At 46.9% G+C, this 17,601-nt stretch overlaps 1 protein-coding gene across 5 annotated transcripts in view; it reads left to right on the forward strand.

The window, feature by feature from the left end:
* Nucleotides 1-17,601, forward strand: part of SHANK2 (SH3 and multiple ankyrin repeat domains 2) — a 3,078,421-nt gene that overhangs the window by 2,972,850 nt on the left and 87,970 nt on the right. For all 5 annotated transcript variants that reach the window (XM_078684305.1, XM_078684307.1, XM_078684308.1 and 2 more), the window contains one exon: nt 6,093-8,565. In XM_078684305.1, coding sequence (XP_078540431.1) covers nt 6,093-8,565 — 2,473 coding nt within the window. The remainder of the gene's footprint in view (nt 1-6,092; nt 8,566-17,601) is intronic.

Below are 17,601 nucleotides of genomic sequence, written 5' to 3' on the forward strand. Positions count from 1 at the left end.
GGGCAAGTGTCAGCGGGGGAGCCAGATTTCACCCGTCTAAGAAGAGGGGGAAGTGAGTCCGGAGTCAGAGGGGGAATATAGGCTAGAGATTGGTTGTTGGTGGGAATAGGGCACTCACAAAAAGAGGGTGAGGGAGGGGGAATATTAGCCTTAATGACAGCCACTTTTTCTATAAAGAACTCATTAAGGGAATTACACAACGCCTGTGAAGGGGGAATTTTTGGCTGAGTCCTGTCAGAGGCAGCCAGCTCATGGACCATCGCAAAAATCTCGCGGGGCTGGTTCTCAGCCGCCAGAATGCGTTCAGTGAAGTAATCTTTTTTTGCGGCTAAGATATCTCACTTGTATTCAGACAAAGCTGTTACATAAAGCTGCCTGGCTAATGGACAGTAACCACGGCGCCATGCCCGTTCGGCTTGTCGCACAGTAAGTTTCTTGGTTTTTAGAGCTGGACTAAACCACTTATTGGCATTGTGGACACGGTTGATAGTTACCCGTTTGAGAGGGGCTATGCGGTCGCAGGTTTTAACAAGCCAATTATCTAATGTGGTAGCCTGAGAGTGTAAGGCCAGACCCTCAAGGACCGGAAGGGAGGAGCGGAGTGAGCTACATAAGGTGGGGATGTCTACTCGACTCCAGTTCCGGGTCCAAATGTTTTTAGGATGACGTGAAGGGGCTGGGGTGTTAAGGGCCAGCGAAAAGGACAAGAGATGATGGTCCGACCAAGCGCATGGCAATACCGAGGGTGTCGAGACGGGGATGTTAAGGGACCATATCTGGTCGAGTATGTGCCCCTGCCTATGCGTAGGAATGTGGACATGCTGCGAGAAATTCAAACTAAGGAGTAATGCAGTGAAGTCTTTGGATATTGCATCCTCAGCAGGATCGCCGGGCCAGAAATTAAAATCTCCAAGAACTAACACTGAGGCGTTATTAATGGACAAAGTGCCTAGGAGTTCTTGCAATGAAGTAATAAAACCAGGGGAAGATTGGGGAGGGTGATAAACCAAAACACAGGTAAGAGGGGTTTTAAATGAAACGGACCGTGCTACTAAACAGTCTGACATTGGCAAGGGAGAAGAGGCCAGCGTCTGAAAGTGTAGCCCCTCGCGTGATATTAGGGCAACTCCACCTCCCGTCTTCCCGCTTGAACGGTCGGCGCGGAGGGCAGAGTACGAAGGGGGAAGTGCCGCCAGAACATCAGGAAGGGAGTCCTGGCGATACCAGGTTTCCGTAAGGAAGAGTAAATCGGGGCTCTCAGTGTCCAGCAGATGAAAGATGTCAGTTTGATGCCGCACTGCGGATCTGGTGTTCAGCAGAAAGGCAGAAATGGCAGGGATAGGGATAGGGGCACGTGGGCTAGGGGCAGGCGGTGTAATAATAAGAGGAGCAGGTCTAGGGCCGGGCTGGAAGGGACTAGGGCGAGCAATACCATATGCTGTAATACATGCAAGCGTGGCGGGATCAAGTGAATAGCCAGCGTGTAAGGAATGTAATACTTGCGAGGAAAAAGTGCGCAAATGGGCATGATGGTATAGCCCTGGTCCCGGCCTGGCGCGGACGGGCGCAGACGGGCAGGACTTTGGCACAACTTCGGCGCGAAGTCGGCGCTCCAGCTGCGCTCGTCCGCTGCGCTTCCGCCATTGCGTCATTAAGTACAAGAGGAAGAAGAACACTAGCCCGCTGACCTGCCAATCGGCCAGCAGGGCGGAAGTGAGGATGAGGGGGCGGAGAAGGGATTTCGTGCTCGCGTGGCCACCGCCGCTACAAACGGCACAAGCCGTGGCGGATCGGTGCCTGGAGCCAAAGTGCAAGGTAAAGAAAAGCGTTGTGCCGAGGAGCGGCGATCTGAGGCAGGTAGGTTTTAGATTGTTAGCAGATCAACAATACAATAACCAAAACATAAGGCAAAGTGAAATAAAACACAGCGCGATATTTCTAAAATATAAAATGTTTAAAATTGAAAGTCAGGGAAGCGCGTAGCCTCAGCAGCCGCTCTCACCAGCTGTTAGTACTGATTGAGGCTGTATTTATCGTTTACACATTCTCCACTAACCCAGGGACCACTGTCTCTGGTAATATAATACAATGTCTCCTCATCAGAATGGCAGTCTCCCCAAAAGATGGTCATGATGCAGCCAAAAGCCAGCCATGCAGCAGTGCAGTGGGGGCTGTGTATCACCGGGCTCTGGTAATGTGCAACTAGAGCTGGAAAATCCTAACGAGAAAAAATCAACCTTAAACATTGTTTCATTGAAGATCATGTTGACTTGTCTACAAATGCCACAGCTGAAAGCCATTAAAAACTGAGTTTAATCAGCTGCATTACATGTTTATGTCAGACTGGTCACCCCTGCACGACCTGCGCAATGTGGCACACACACCACAGGATAATGTATCAGACTGCTGAAGACACCTAAGGATAGGTTAAATGGCTATCGGGCTGTATCTAAATGTTTATTATTATGAGGTCTATAGAGGCTCCTTTTACATTCATAAGCAACAGTGTTTTCGGATTTTCAAGATGGCCGCTATGCTGAGTGATGCAATGTGATGTGCAATGCAGGTATCGCAGTGGTCACCTTACAGGTATAGAGAACAATGTACTCTGCTCTTTTAACATGCCCGCTTGTCAATATTGGCATTGCCAATGCAGGTGGCCACTGCAGGTGTTTTCTTTAAAGGCTCCCGGCTTTGGGATAGCCAATAGCAGCTACCAGCATGGTGCTGAAGAGGGGCAGTAGTGAAAGCCAAGAGTAAAAAAAAAAAATAGGAAGAGTGATTAGAGGTACATGAAACAGCACTCGAATAACATCCATCACCAAGGCCACCGTCCTTTTCCATGCTCTTCAGAGGAGCACCAGGAGGGTGGGAAGGGAAAGACATTGTACCATTCACAGGAGCAACTAGCGGGTGGGAAGGGAGAGTGGAGTGAGAGACGGGGCAGTAAGTGAAAACGTGTGACTGTCCTAAAAGGAACCAAAACAAGCATTGGTATAGCCTATAGGTTTCACCTTTGGGACCTTATGTGTTTAGCTATACAGTTCATATATACATGGCATGGCCAATCACAGACCAAAGAAAGGACAGGATTTTACGCCAATGGATGGTGAATTGTCCATTTATATTGTAAAGCTATGAAAAATGTGAGAGTCACAGAGGCGCTGAAGACAAACGTACTCTTACAGCACAGATAGATTTCCTGTTTTTTCCTACCTCTGTTACTCAGTTGAAAATGTTCCTGTAGTATTGAGAACAAAATAACTTTTTAGTTGCTATTAATAGTAGTAGGGACCCTTCCTCTTCGCACTAGGTAAAGGATCGGCGGAGCTCAGTCCATCAACCAGAAAAGGATAAAATGCTCAGTTAGCTACCTCAGCATTGCAAATCCCGTGCTTCACCCTGGTTGCTGAGTTCTGTAGTATGTGTATTAACCCAGTGGTCTGTGTTATTGGATAACGGGGCAGAGGTTGGGCCCGATTAGCAGCCATTTTAAGATCAGGCTGACTGTTTTATGTCGTATTAGTGAGAGTGAAGGAATTGTTCCTGATCTTCATTCAGTTGCCACGCAGGCAGTCTTGCCTATGCAGTGCTAGGTGTTATGGCTGTCACTACTGCAGTGCGTGTTTGGCCCCAAACTTTGCTAACGGCATGTAAAACAGGGAGGGATCTTTCTACTTCAGCTCCTGATAACATCGACCGCGTACTGCTGCCAGAGAGGTTGCAAGAGTTGTTGCAAGGCGCTGTAGATGAGCGAGAGAGCTGTAGTAAATGGGGATGTAGTACAAAAAAAGGTACACAGCCTAAAAATTAAAATAATAAGAATCCGCAATCGTGAAAATGAAAGCAGTCACTTATTTAAAAGCGAAACTCTACAAATTCGAAAACTGAAACCCGCGATGGTAACAATGAAAAGGGCGTGTAGTTAAAAGGGGCACAGCATCCAACAAAGTTTGTTTACAAACGCTACCTGGGAACACCTTAACAAATGTGAAGCGCTGCTCCCTTTGCCTTCTGTTCACCTGCTGTCCACAACGGCAGCATGGACTGCTGGGGGGTGGAGCGAGAGGAAAGGGTGGGGGAGGAGATGAAGCAGCAAGGGAGCATGTGCTGTGCTGTGCATCACCCTTCCCAACGAAACAGAAAAAGTAGTGCAAAAACGTAACGGAATAGAACAGAAGAGCAATTATACATGCAACAGGACCAGTCGCCAGGGGCAGAAACCACCCACCAAAAGGAGGGACAAATGTGAAAATTACCTATAGAAAGGAAGGGAATTTAGATAAAGACACAAAGGAACCAATGGGAAGAGAGAATCATGAACAATGCCCATAGAGGAGATACAGCATGCCTTGCAGAGGAGCGCATGCACTCTGCTAGGGTCGATCTAAAAAGAAAAAGACATATACTCCCAGGGAGTGCTAACCAACAACGGAAAGTAAAAATAAAGAGAGTTTCATGACATTTGTAATAGAAGGGTACACCCAACTTAAAGGAAGAGTAAACAAGCAATGCTTCTCGTGCAGGGCATAGACAGATTAGGAACGAAAGTGACTAAACAGCACAACAAGACTGACAAGAAAGCCATTCAATAATGAGGAAGGGCTGACCGATAGCCAACTCTGTGTAGTATTGTGAACAATGCTGTCATCGAGAGACACTGAAGCTGTCTGGAGCACAACCGCAATAATGTCCCTTAAGTGTAGGATCACTAACTCTAGCGGATCACTTACTCTAACGTTAATAATGTATACTTCAGCGTTTTAACCTGTTCCTCCAAAAGCAACATTTCCATAATAGTTGAAGAACACATCACACTGTCAATGTAACTGTTCTCATCTTTGAAACAGTTTTAGTCATAAAGATAGGCATCGTACGTCAAGGTCCCACTCCTCTAAATTACCCTGGTTCTAAATGAAAACTCTCTCGCTCGAACTGTTCTTCGGCCTCTTTCCAAGGCATATGCCATAAATGCACACTGATCCTCAACTTAGCATGTGATCACATGCAAACCCATTATGACCCAATGCCAGTAACATGCCATGATGACTTGACTCCGTGCACAACACGATGTCCAACATTGCTTCCCGTCAAGGCTGTCCTACGTAGATCCAGAAGGGCCACATCCAAGTGAGATTATCAGGATATCCACAAAGATGAATACACTTACAGAGGAGTCTACATAGAGATTGTTTACACTGAGTTTATCCAGAAAAACTGATATGGTTCCTAAACTCTTGGTTACGCCCTGGTCCACAAGTTGCGGAGCCGTGGGTTAGAGTCAGGATACCCGCTGACACTGTAAATGTTTTCCATCTGGACTCATCCTATTTCATTTAGCCCTTTTGGCATGTCCCTGCCCCCTAGCACACAGTGCAGACAGCGCTGAAGTCTGCGGCCCAGCATGTGGCAGCATCCCTATGAAGCGAGGAGATTCCATTGGATGTGTGGGCTTGTTGGGCTGAACAATGTTCTAGGACGTGGAATGACAGTTCTTGCAAACGACAGTCCATCATTATGTTGAAAGGACCACAATTAAGAGGCTATCTTAAGCTCTGTCAATTAGATGAATGGCATTTAACGTTCATTAGTTAGAAGAGGTAAAACACTATATTCAAACCCCTCCAACTCCCTTTCACGAACCTTTAGGGAAAAATTATTCTGTCCCTACAAAGACAGCCTCCACTTATGATCCTCAGCACAAAAAGCACGCTAGAACTTGTGCAACTCGCTTGCAGTTTGTGGCCTCAGGTGTTAGTTGTGTATCACCCATGGAATAATGTGTGCTCTCAAAAAGCAATTAAATGAAAATGTCCTGAAGAATGTAAAATTCTTTAAATCAGCACGTAATGGAGAGCTGGTATTAAAAGGTGTCCTGCGATGGCAGTGGAATTTGTTAACTTCTTAATCAGTGGAATTTAGGAATTAGATATTTTGTTAACCTTGGCTTTCCAATATACAACATTTTACTCGATAGGTATTTGAATAGTTTGTGCTCTTGGGAGATTGACTTTATGTAATTTTTAACTTTATATATTTGTACTAATGCACAAATTATGCACAACCTGATCAAATGTCCATGTTTTTTTCAGGAATAACTGAGGAAGAAAGACAATTCTTAGCTCCTCCCATGTTGAAATTCACTAGAAGCTTATCCATGCCAGATACCTCTGAAGATATTCCGCCTCCACCAGCAACGATGCCTCCTTCTCCGCCCCCTCCAGTCCCATCGCCATCGCTCTCCCCTTCGCCTTCGCCTTGTCCTTCGCCATCACCCTACAATTCCCCTAAGTCGCCTACACCGCGAGGATACGGGACAATCAAACCTGCCTTCAATCAGAACTCGGCCACCAAAGCTTCCTCTTCTGTTGTCCGATCTGACCACATGGGCACACTAATAAGAGACAAAGGAATGTTTTACAGACATGAATCTGATCGCTATTCCTTGGACTGCGAAGATTTGTACAGCAGGAATTCTTCTCCCCAGCCAAACTTCAGAAAACAGAGGAGCCATATGCCAGAAAACCCTTACTCAGAAGTTGGAAAGATGGCCAATAAAGCTGTCTATGTTCCTGCCAAACCAGCCAGGCGAAAGGGAATGCTTGTAAAGCAATCAAACGTCGAGGACAGTCCGGAGAAGACCTGTTCCATTCCAATCCCAACTATCATAGTAAAAGAACCCTCCACGAGCAGCAGTGGCAAAAGCAGTCAGGGAAGCAGTATGGAAATTGACCTCCAAACCACAGATCAACCAGGACAACTAAAGCCGGATGACAACTTAACCACCAGTAGTCCTTTCGCAGCTGCCATCGCTGGAGCAGTCCGAGACAGAGAAAAAAGACTGGAGGCCAGGCGGAACTCACCAGCTTTTCTTTCCACAGACTTGGGAGATGAGGACATTAGCCCCACGCCTAGTCCGCGTCTAAGACACTCAAAGTCTATTGATGAAGGAATGTTCAGTAAGGATGAAAGCTTCAGGAATTTCATGGCACCAACTTCTTTAGTTGTTAGTAGGGTGACTCAAAACAATCCCAATGGTAATTCATCTAATAATGCCCTTGACCTTGCTAGCACAAGGATATTAAATTCTCCCAAAATTACAAAAGGTTCAGATAACAACGGTATAGCACCACAGAACACCAACACCAACGTCAACAATTCTGGCAACTATGTTCACCCAGTCACTGGCAAAGTTCTTGATCCAAATTCTCCCTTAGCACTTGCACTTGCAGCAAGGGACAGAGCCATTAGTGAACAAACAGAGGAGATTCCAAGCAAAGAGGATGCAGTGGTACCCGATCTTAATAAACCCCTTTTCATCGATACAAAAATGAGATCGAATCTAGAAGCAACATTTCCAGTTATTACAGCCACCAGCAGGCCAAATCAACGGGGCCAGCTACGAAGGCAGCCGACAGAGAATAAGCATGAGCCAGATGTCAACAAGGAAGACAAGCGTCCAGAAGAAAAGAAGAACATGCTCATAAACATTGTCGATACCTCACAGCAGAAGACAGCTGGTCTGCTCATGGTCCATACGGTGGATTCGGCAAAGCTGGATGACAACTCCGCAGAAAATGAGGACAAAGAGAAAAGTATGGCCTCAGAACTCCCTGCATCTAAATTTCAAGAAAGAAATGATGTACTGGAAGATTCCTTGCCAACAGCCAAAGCTCCTGAACCACCTGCAACTCACGGGAAAACGATTGTGCCAATTAATTCAGTCGATGAGCCAGTCATTTTACCATTTCGTATCCCTCCACCCCCATTTTTGTCGGTCGACGTGGATGAAGATTTTCTTTTTACAGAGCCATTGCCCCCGCCCTTGGAATTTGCCAACAGCTTTGACATTGTTGAAGACGCCTCTGGTTCAGGGCCTACTACTCTGGCAGAATTGCTGAAGCAGAGGAAAAATGGGGCCCTTGCCGCTGCTTCATTTAACCACAGCCTAGCTACAAACTCTTTAGAAAGTAGAAAACATATGAGCCTTTCAAACTGTTTGCCTGCCTCTTTCCTTCCGCCACCTGAACATTTTGATAGTGTTACTGACTCTGGGATCGAGGAGGTGGACAGTCGGAGCAGTAGCGAGCATCATTTAGAGACAACAAGCACTATCTCAACAGTGTCCAGCATTTCTACCTTGTCTTCAGAAGGTGGTGAGGCCCTGGATACCTGTACAGTCTATGCAGATGGACAAGCATTTCTGGTGGACAAACCTCCAGTACCTCCCAAGCCAAAAATGAAGCCTGTGGTTAGCAAAAGCAATGCACTTTACAAGGACGCCCTGGCTGAGGAAAATGTTGATAGTTTTGTGATTCCACCTCCAGCCCCACCCCCGCCTCCAATTCTTGCACAGCCCAGTACCCCTAAAATTTTACAGCCAAGAACCTCAAAATTATGGGGGGATGTGCCTGAGGTCAAAAGCCCAGCACTCTCAAGCCCTAAAGCGAACGTCATTAGCGAATTGAACTCTATCCTGCAACAAATGAACAGAGAAAAGTCCACAAAGCCTGGTGAGATGTTGGAATCACCTCCGGGAATGAAGTCTACCAATTTCAACACCAGGTAATTAAGATCACATCAAAGCATTTGAAATGTTTTGCTAATTTCTATGAGAAATTGAATCATTTCTTGTATTTTAATTCTCAATTTTGAAGTGAGAATTATTGCACCTTGGTCAAAAGTAGCAAGTAGACAATAGTCCCAACATTTTAAAAGACACTACGTGACAATGCTTGGATTGAGTGAGAGACTGAATGTTAATTAAATAGAACATTGTTATAGACCATTCTAAAGGCAATGCATTATACAACTTTAACCATGATGGGATCGAGGAATGGTAGAGCTGCTGAAGGCGGATGCAGGAGCATGGTGTTTCAACCAGCCACATCTGATCGTCCTCTAGCAGATGCGCCGAGACACTTAACCAAGCGCTATTTACTATGATGACTGGAGTCTGCATCTTTTCATTTGAGTGGGAGCAATCATGAGGGACACCTTAAGGCAGGGCATGGACAGGCATGGGTAACTGAGGTACTGATGTTGAGAAATATGACAATTTGGGCAAATCACATGTATGGTACAAGCTGGGTCGATTCTGCGCCCCATGCAGGAAGAGAAAGTAGGCTATGGAGCCACCATCAGAGCCCTCCAAATTGTTCCTGCAGCTAGGTCCGGAATCGAAACCAAAATTAGACCTGGCAAAAATGTTCAAACCAGCCCCACACAGTAGGAGCCAAGCCAAATGTGGAGCCATGGAGGAGGCTCCCCTGCAGCCACTGGATTATTGCCAGTATCTGTCTCATCTTGCCTACAGCTCAAAGGGAGTAGGGATGGCATAAAAAAAATAAGTTCAAGGGAACGCCACACCTGCTCCACTCTTACTAGTAGGTATAGCGTTAAAAATCAGTGGATAGGCACACCATACCTACTCCACTCTTCCTATAACTGCAAAGGGGTGTAGGTACGGTGTTAAAAATCAGTGGAAAGGCACACCATACCTACTCCACTATTCCTATAACTGCAAAGGGGAGTAGGTATGGCTTTAAAAGTCAGTGCAAAGGCACACACCTCCTACTCCACTCTTCCTATAACTGCAAAGGGGAGTAGGTATGGCATTAAAAATCTATACAAAGGCACGCCACTCCTACTCCACTCTTCCTATACCTGCAAAGGGGAGTAGGTATGGCGTTAAAAATCAGTGCAAAGGCACACCACTCCAACTCCACTCTTCCTATAACTGCAAAGGGGAGTAGGTATGGCGTTAAAAATCTGTACAAAGGCACGCCACTCCTACTCCACTCTTCCTATAACTGCAAAGGGGAGTAGGTATGGCGTTGAAAATCAGTGCAAAGGCACACCACTCCTACTCCACTCTTCCTATAACTGCAAAGGGGAGTAGGTATGGCTTTTAAAAATCAGTGAAAAGGCACACCACTCCTACTCCACTCTTCCTATAACTGCAAAGGGGAGTAGGTATGGCTTTTAAAAATCAGTGAAAAGGCACGCCATACCTACTCCATTCTTCCTATAAGTACAAAGGGAAGTAGGGATGGCGTAAAAAAATCAGTGTAAAGGCACACCACTCCAACCTCCATCTGTGTGTGTGTATACTTGTAAAGCGCACTATCACCTAGAAGGTATCTTGGCGCTGTACACCGATGTGGAACCCTTCCTGGCTTTCCCTGTGAGATGCCCCTTACTGGGCACCTCCAAGGTGAGGCCAGGCATCCTAGCGCTTTCGGGCCGTTGTGGAGATTAAGCAAGCTATTGCCCAGAGTTGCAGAGTGGGACCCATGATTAGATTAGGCACCTAGGCGAGAATTATCGAGTCCGTTGACCCTGCCGCGTCGGGAATTGAACCCTGGTACATGGCCAGACCTCTGCCTCAGGATCTGCCGCTCTAATCGGTGAGCCACATCTCTCTACAGCTGCAAAGGGGAGTAGGGATGGCGTAAAAAAAATCAGTGCAAAGGCACGCCACTCCTACCCCCTCTGCCTACAACTGCAAAGGGGAGTAGAGATGGCGTTATACAACTGCAAAAGGGAGGAGGGGTGGCATTTAGACCAATGCGAGGGCCTCTGCTACGTTGCAACTGAAAACCAGTCTGTTACTCCTCACTAGCTCATTGGAAGGGCCCTCTCGGCACTTCCTAATTTTAGCCAAAACATTTTGACAGTAAGCTCATTTCTAACTGCTTTATCCAATGAAATGGTTGCATTGAGCCTGCCAAAGTAATAAATGGTGCCTGTAAAATACCATTACCTCTGTTAAAGATACTCGCTAATTTCAGCCGCTTTTGAGCAATGGCTGGTTATACATTTTTCATCTACTCCCAGCCTGCCATCTGCCCCCATTAGTGCTCTCTACATGGTGGAATTAATATAAGGAGTACTTAGGAGTTCATTAATACTATATTCCTCATTGATGAGATGGTGAGATGAAAGTCCGTCACTGGCGACGAGGCTGCGAAAGTGCGAAATAAATGTATCGACTATTCTGATAGCGGCTGTGACTCATGCAGGAATCGACGCATACAATGCAGGAGAAGTGGCACAAAGTTGTTACCACCTTGATATTCTAGCATAATGTTTTCTGTGATGTTAGCTTGATTTTGTTTTTGAGGCATTTTGAGGCTCTTGTGATATGTGGACCTTACGAAAACCAGCACAAGGCAACGTTAGACATGCAAAAGAAAAAGGGGAAAGCATGTAGAAAACCAGAAATGTGAATTCAGTTCAATTTCACATAACACCGCTATGTGTCAGAGGATTATTTTTATAAGTTTGGTTGTTCATGAGATATATATTTTCACCAATTTTACTACATGAAATAAAGGTATGGTAACATCGGTCCGATTGTGTAAGTTGAGTGGAGAAAACGTTGCATTTATGTGTGTGCTGGATTGTACATATGCAACCGTCCCAACTGTGAAAACATTTGATACCCTCAGCCAGATTCATCAAAGGTAAAGAATCTGGCCCTTTGAGAGCGCTATTTTTGCATTTTATGCAAAAATCGCATTTGTAGAAATCGCAAATTTGCGAAGAATTGCATTTAAGGAATCTCAATTAGAGATTCCTTAAATGCAATTCATGAACCATTTAAAAATTGCGAATTCGCAATCTGGGGCCGCTATTTACCACTAAGTCTGACTTCGTGGTAAATAGCGAAAACTTAGAAAAATGCACTTTGGTGCATTTTTCTAAGTTGTATGTTACACACACACATGTCCTTTGGACATGTGTGTGCGCAACACCAGTGTACATGAGCATTTTAGGGGTGCTACAGGGTGTCCTTTGGACACCCTGGCACCCTTGAAATCGCATCCTTATTTGCGATTAGCAATTTGCGAATCGCAAATAAGGAGGCAGTAGAAATCGCTATAATTTGTGCGATTTCTACATGAATCCCGTTTTGCGAGTCCTTAATAGCGATTCCTTAATAATCGCTATTAAGGACTCGCAAAACGTGACTTTGATGGGGATTAGGCCTTTAGTACGAGTGGCCCTTTAATGTTCGATCCCTGACACATTTCTATTTGTGCAGGTGTCTGATTTAAACATTTTTCAGCAATTACTCCATCCCCTACATTTTTATTAGGTACATTTTTGAAGAGCTAAACTGGTAATATGTACTGTAGGAAAAGTAGCCAATTTACTATACATGCAGCTTCCGTGCTTAAAGCATCACACGCACTCGTATTCGCAAATCCAGAGCACTTGTAATCAGGAATGAAAGGTGGAGCAGGGAATGTCCCATTTGAGAAAGCAGGAAAGTGAACAATGCATATAGTTATTGGAAATCAGGCATATTAAGGGGGTTTATCTCCGCTTTTTTGGCTTTAAAAGCCAAGAAGGCAGAGATAAAATTATCTCCCTATTACCTAGCTGTCGCTAACACCAGTTAGCGACAGCTAGTAGGAGATAGCGACCATCTTGGGCCCCGCTTTGCATGTTAGTGATATTTATCACTAATGACATGCAAAGTGGGCGTGCCAAGATGTTAGCGACTGGAAACAGTCGCTAACATCGCTATCTCCTATTACTAACTTTTGGAGATATTCGCGCTAGGCGCGAATATCTCCAAAAGCTAACACCTGCCCCTGAGCCGTTCTTAGCCATGTTATCCAATGGCAGGTGGATAACATGGCTAAGAGCATTAGCTAGGTAATCAATGAATATCGCTGACTTTTCAGCGATATTCATGCATTTCGGCCGATTTTTATCGCTTAGGAGATATACCTTGATAATTGAAAGGTTCCTAAGCGATAAAAATCGCCGCAGCTCGGCGATAAAAATATCGCCGCTAAACCAACATAGCGATAATTATCGCTAGTTGTTGGTAATATGCCCCTCAGTTTTTCTGGCTCGTGCTCTGGGAGATTTTGATAACTAAAAGTTGTAGGTGCGTATGAGCCTGCAGGGCTATCTGACTTTCATTTTCATATGGGCCAGTTATGGCAATATGTCTTTAAAAAACTTTTACATCTCCCCGAATTACATGTGTATGAAAGGAATGTTTAATCTTTTACTGGAATTGTTTTCTATTTCAGATTTGTTTGAATGATTTGTTAGAAAATTATTTTAGAAAGAAAAAATATCACACAGTTGACACAAAATGTTATTGGGTTGTTTGAAAATTAAAATTGCAATTTATTGATCGAACTGTAAACACAAAAAAATGAACAGTGGCCAAAAAGGGTATGAATCGCCCTGAACATTACTAGGAAATAGCTACACCTCACCCCTTTCTGCCAATGGTATATAACTTGATGGTGAAGGTCCCAATTCAGGTCTTTTTTAACAGTATAATATATACATGCGCCCAGTATTTAACTTTTTTTTTAAATTATGAAACAAGGTTTTCTTCAGTATATACGTGTAAGTTTCTACTTAGCAAGGCGTGCTTCCAGATCTCCGGGAAGGTGGTGGTGTTGAAGGCAAGGCACCATGTATAGCACCTGTTTATGTTTGACATTATATCTTATGTTCTTGATGAATTACGATTTTAAGATGGACTTATCCAGACTAACTATTATTGACTCACTTGCCTTTGGCAGTTATCTGTAAACCACAATCCTCTCAGCGTGAGGTTGTCAGACACATCAGATTGTACGTAGTACAGGATGTTGAATATGTGCTTTTCCTCTGGTTTGGTTTAAATTCGTAGCCAGGGAATTTGCAGACTGTGATAAGACTGTCCCTCTACCGGTGTGCTGGGGGCGGTATTTAAGAAGAGAGGGTGGTGGTAAACAGGTCTGTACCACGTTACTTGCAATGATCATAGAAGGTGTCACAATATGTGATGGGGCAGCAGTGGCTTTACAATAGGCTCCGCAGCCCCTGCAGTGCGGGGGGCTCCCCAAGCTCCAGCGGGCCGCCTCCGGCACTGTTCATGGGGGGGCCTGAGAGCTCCTGACTAGGTCTGGAGCATGGGGGCTCCCTCCAGGCACTCGGCAGTTCATTGCAACTCCTCCATTGGAGCGGAGGAGCGTCATCACACATAAATCACTCCCAAGGCCCCAGAGATGGAAAATAAAATGGTAATTCATTACCATTAACAAAGCATCAGGACGGGTGGGGCCGCTGGTGAGTGACAGCAGCAGGGAGGTGGGTGCACTGTTTAAAGTGTGCATGTCTTTTTGGCTGGCAGTCTTGCGACAGCCGGGTTAAAGCAAGTGCAGGCCTCCAGAGCGCCGTGGAATGCTGAGTGAGGCTGCTCTTTCCAATCAGGGTGCTGCTCTCATGGTATAAGAGTAGCGCCAGGATTAGTCAAGGAAGTTTCCTGATGGGAGGGGCTGCAGAGGAAAAAAGAAGAGGACGGAAGAGGTCTAGTGCGTCTCGATTAGTGTTTAATTCGTATTATTTTAATTGTGCTTGCTCGCGCTCACCCTCCCACCCTGCTCCCGTAAGATGCCACCACTGCTGGAATTTAACCTGGCTGAGCTTTGATACATGAGGACATAGGATAGCAGAGGCAGCCACCCACTGGGTGAATATGACTATTGCTTGCTGTATGGAGTATCGGTGTGAAGAAATATGCCTAATGGGAGTAGATTTGGGTGAGCCAGGTGTACTGTTGAAGTACCAGGGAAGGGAACGCCTACGCCACAGAGTGGGGCCTAGTCTCCACTCTGTGAATAACTTCTCACAGACACTAACTGTAGATACGGGCCGAAGACCACGAGCGGTCTCGCGCCCATTTATTTATACCCTGCGGGCCGGCTCGCCCTCAGGGTGTATGAATGCATGCATGCGTGTTTACGTGTGTGCGTGCGTGCATGTATGGACGGGCCGGGTGGCTCCGTCAGTACATCCCTCCAAACTCATGGATCTATAGTCCATCTCACAGGGGCGTCTGTCCAGGACCTAGTGTCCAGGCATAGTCCTTCAGTCGTTGGCTGGGAGCTGGATTGGGTCGGAGGTTGTACCTCTAATTCCGCTGGTTCTCAGCACCTTCCTCCTCTCCAGTACGCTCCTCTGAACTCCCAGCTGCGCCGGTTGTGCCTTCACTACTCGTGGTCGCTTCCAGTCCAGGTCTTGCTGTTGAGGTGTCCTCCCTTGGTTGGCTTGGCAGTGGCTCACTCGAGGCCTGATCTTCCATCTCGTAATCCATGTCCACAGACGCAGGCCCATCAGGTTCCTGACTTCTTGTGACTCGCTTAACCAGGATACGTTCTGCGTCACAGCTCTGTTGCCTCTGGTGGCGGACACCATGGTGCCCTGAACGTTTACGACCTCCCACACCTCAGGCTCATACGCTGTGAGATATTTCCAGTTGCGGTATCGATTCTTCGAAACCACCTTGTCACCAATCACCAGGGACCTTGCCCTCGCCCTCCTTGACCGGCTTACTCTTTCATTGGTTCGTTGCCTTCTTAGCTGGGTAGCATTCTTGTCCAGTGTTGGCGGGTGCCAGGTGGGTCCTATCGGTACACAGTCTCTTGGAACCTTTCTAAACAGTAAGTGCGCTGGTGCACATTTGGTGGTGCAATGGGGTGTCTGACGGTACGCACTCAGAAACAGCGACAAACATTCTTCTGCTACTTCTCCTTTCTCAACCCCAATCTGAAGGGCCTTGTTCATCGTGCGCATGAAACGCTCGACCTCTCCATTTGCCTGAGGCCATTGCGGTGTGATCTTCCTGTGACGGATGCCCCCTGCTGCTAGATACGCCTGGAATTCCTTCCCTTGAAAAGGTGGGCCGTTGTCTGAGCTTATTTCGGTGGGCAGGCCCATCATGGCAAATGTACGGTCCAGCGCTGCCTTGACATGGGCAAACGCGGTAGATGACACCACTTCGACCACGGGGAAACGTGAGTGCGAGTCTATTATCACCAAAGTGTGTCTCCCGTCTGGGAAGGACCCAAAGTCAATACTTAACTTCGTCCATGGTTCTGTACATGGTTCCTCCGTGATGACCGGGTGTGGGGCAGGGTCTTGGCCTGTGATGTTGCACGAATGACAGTTACGCACCTCTTCCTCTACTGCAGCATCCATTCCTGGGAACCATACCTTGCTGCGCAGTCGCGCTTTGGTTTTTGACACCCCCTGGTGGCCCTGATGCGCGAGCCGCACCACTTCTTTCCGCAGACTTGTGGGAATTACAATGGCAGTGCCACGCAGTACTATTCCATGGGGCCCTTCACTGAGTTCGCTTTGAGCCTGCCAGATCTGCTGACGAAAAGACTTCTCCACGGCTGTGAGAGCGCTTACTCCATCTAGGAAATGCTTCCAGCTTCGGTCTGCCAGCGTTGCCTTAGCTCGGCGAAGGCACTCGTCCTCCTCAGTGGCTTTCCCTATGTCTTCGAGTGTGAGAGCCTCCGGGCAAGCATCTTGCGTCAGCATTTTCACAAATTCTTCCACCTCTTCCGTGTCCTCGTGATCCGTTGTGGGAAACGTGACCTTTGGGTGCCGAGACAGAATTCAGCGGGGTTGTCTGCTCCTGGTCGGTAGATGACTTCGAAACGATATGTTTGTAATTGGACAGCCCACCGTTCTATCCTTGGAGGGGCGAGCCTGTTCGTTCCTGCAAAAAGGGGCACTAATGGCTTGTGGTCCGTGACAACCTTGAATTCATGGCCATACAAGTACAAATGAAAATGGTGGCAGGCCCATTTTATAGCCAAGGCTTCACGCTCAATCTGCGCGTAGCGCATTTCGGTTACCGTGAGGGCACGACTGGCATAGGCAGTGGGAACCCATTCGTGGGCCTCCGTCTCTTGCATGAGCACTGCGCCAAGCCCGACCGGGCTTGCATCCACTACTACTTCTGTGCGGCGATGAGGACGAAAGTAGGCCATTACTTTATCATCAATCAGGGCATCCTTGATTGCTGAGAATGCTCCATCTTCTTTCGCCGACCACGTCCAAGGTTGGCCGGCTTTGGTCAAAGCGCGCATGGGTTCAGCAAGGGAGGCTAAGTTAGGGATAAACCGACCACAATACGTTGCCATCCCGAGGAAACTCCTGACTTCCGTGGCAGACGTAGGCCGAGGCGCGGATCGTATTGCTTCCGCTTTCTTCGGGTCGACGCGCAGTCCATCTCGGGAAAAGACATATCCAAAAAAATCAACTGACTCCTGGTAAAAGGAACACTTGGCCCTGTGCAGGGTAAAACCGTGGTCTGTTAGGTGCTGGAGGGTAGCCCTGAGATGCGCATGGTGTTCCTCGAGTGTGTTAGAAAAGACAAGGATGTCATCGCTCAAATTGTTGACGCCGGCAAGCCCAGAAAGAGTCTCTTTGATCGCATTCTGGAACACCTCAGCGGCCGAGGAGACACCAAAACTCAGCCGTTTGTAGCGCCGTAAACCGACGTGCGTAGAGAAGGTGGTTATATTACGGCTGTCTGGGTGGAGCTCTAGTTGGTGGTACCCCGCATTGAGGTCTAACTTTGAGAACCAACGTGCCCCGTTTAAGTCCGCAACTATGTCATCCATCGTGGGGGTAAGGTGTCTCTCCCTCTTTACGGCCTTATTCGGGAGGCGCATGTCCACACCTAAACAAATGGCTCCGGGTTGTTTCGGCTTTGGGGCAACCACGAGGGGTGATACCCAGGGTGTCGGGCCAGAGACCTTCTCGATAACGCCGAGTTCCTCA

Source organism: Lissotriton helveticus, chromosome 3_2 (genome assembly GCF_964261635.1).
Source record: "Lissotriton helveticus chromosome 3_2, aLisHel1.1, whole genome shotgun sequence".
NCBI lineage: Eukaryota > Metazoa > Chordata > Amphibia > Caudata > Salamandridae > Lissotriton > Lissotriton helveticus.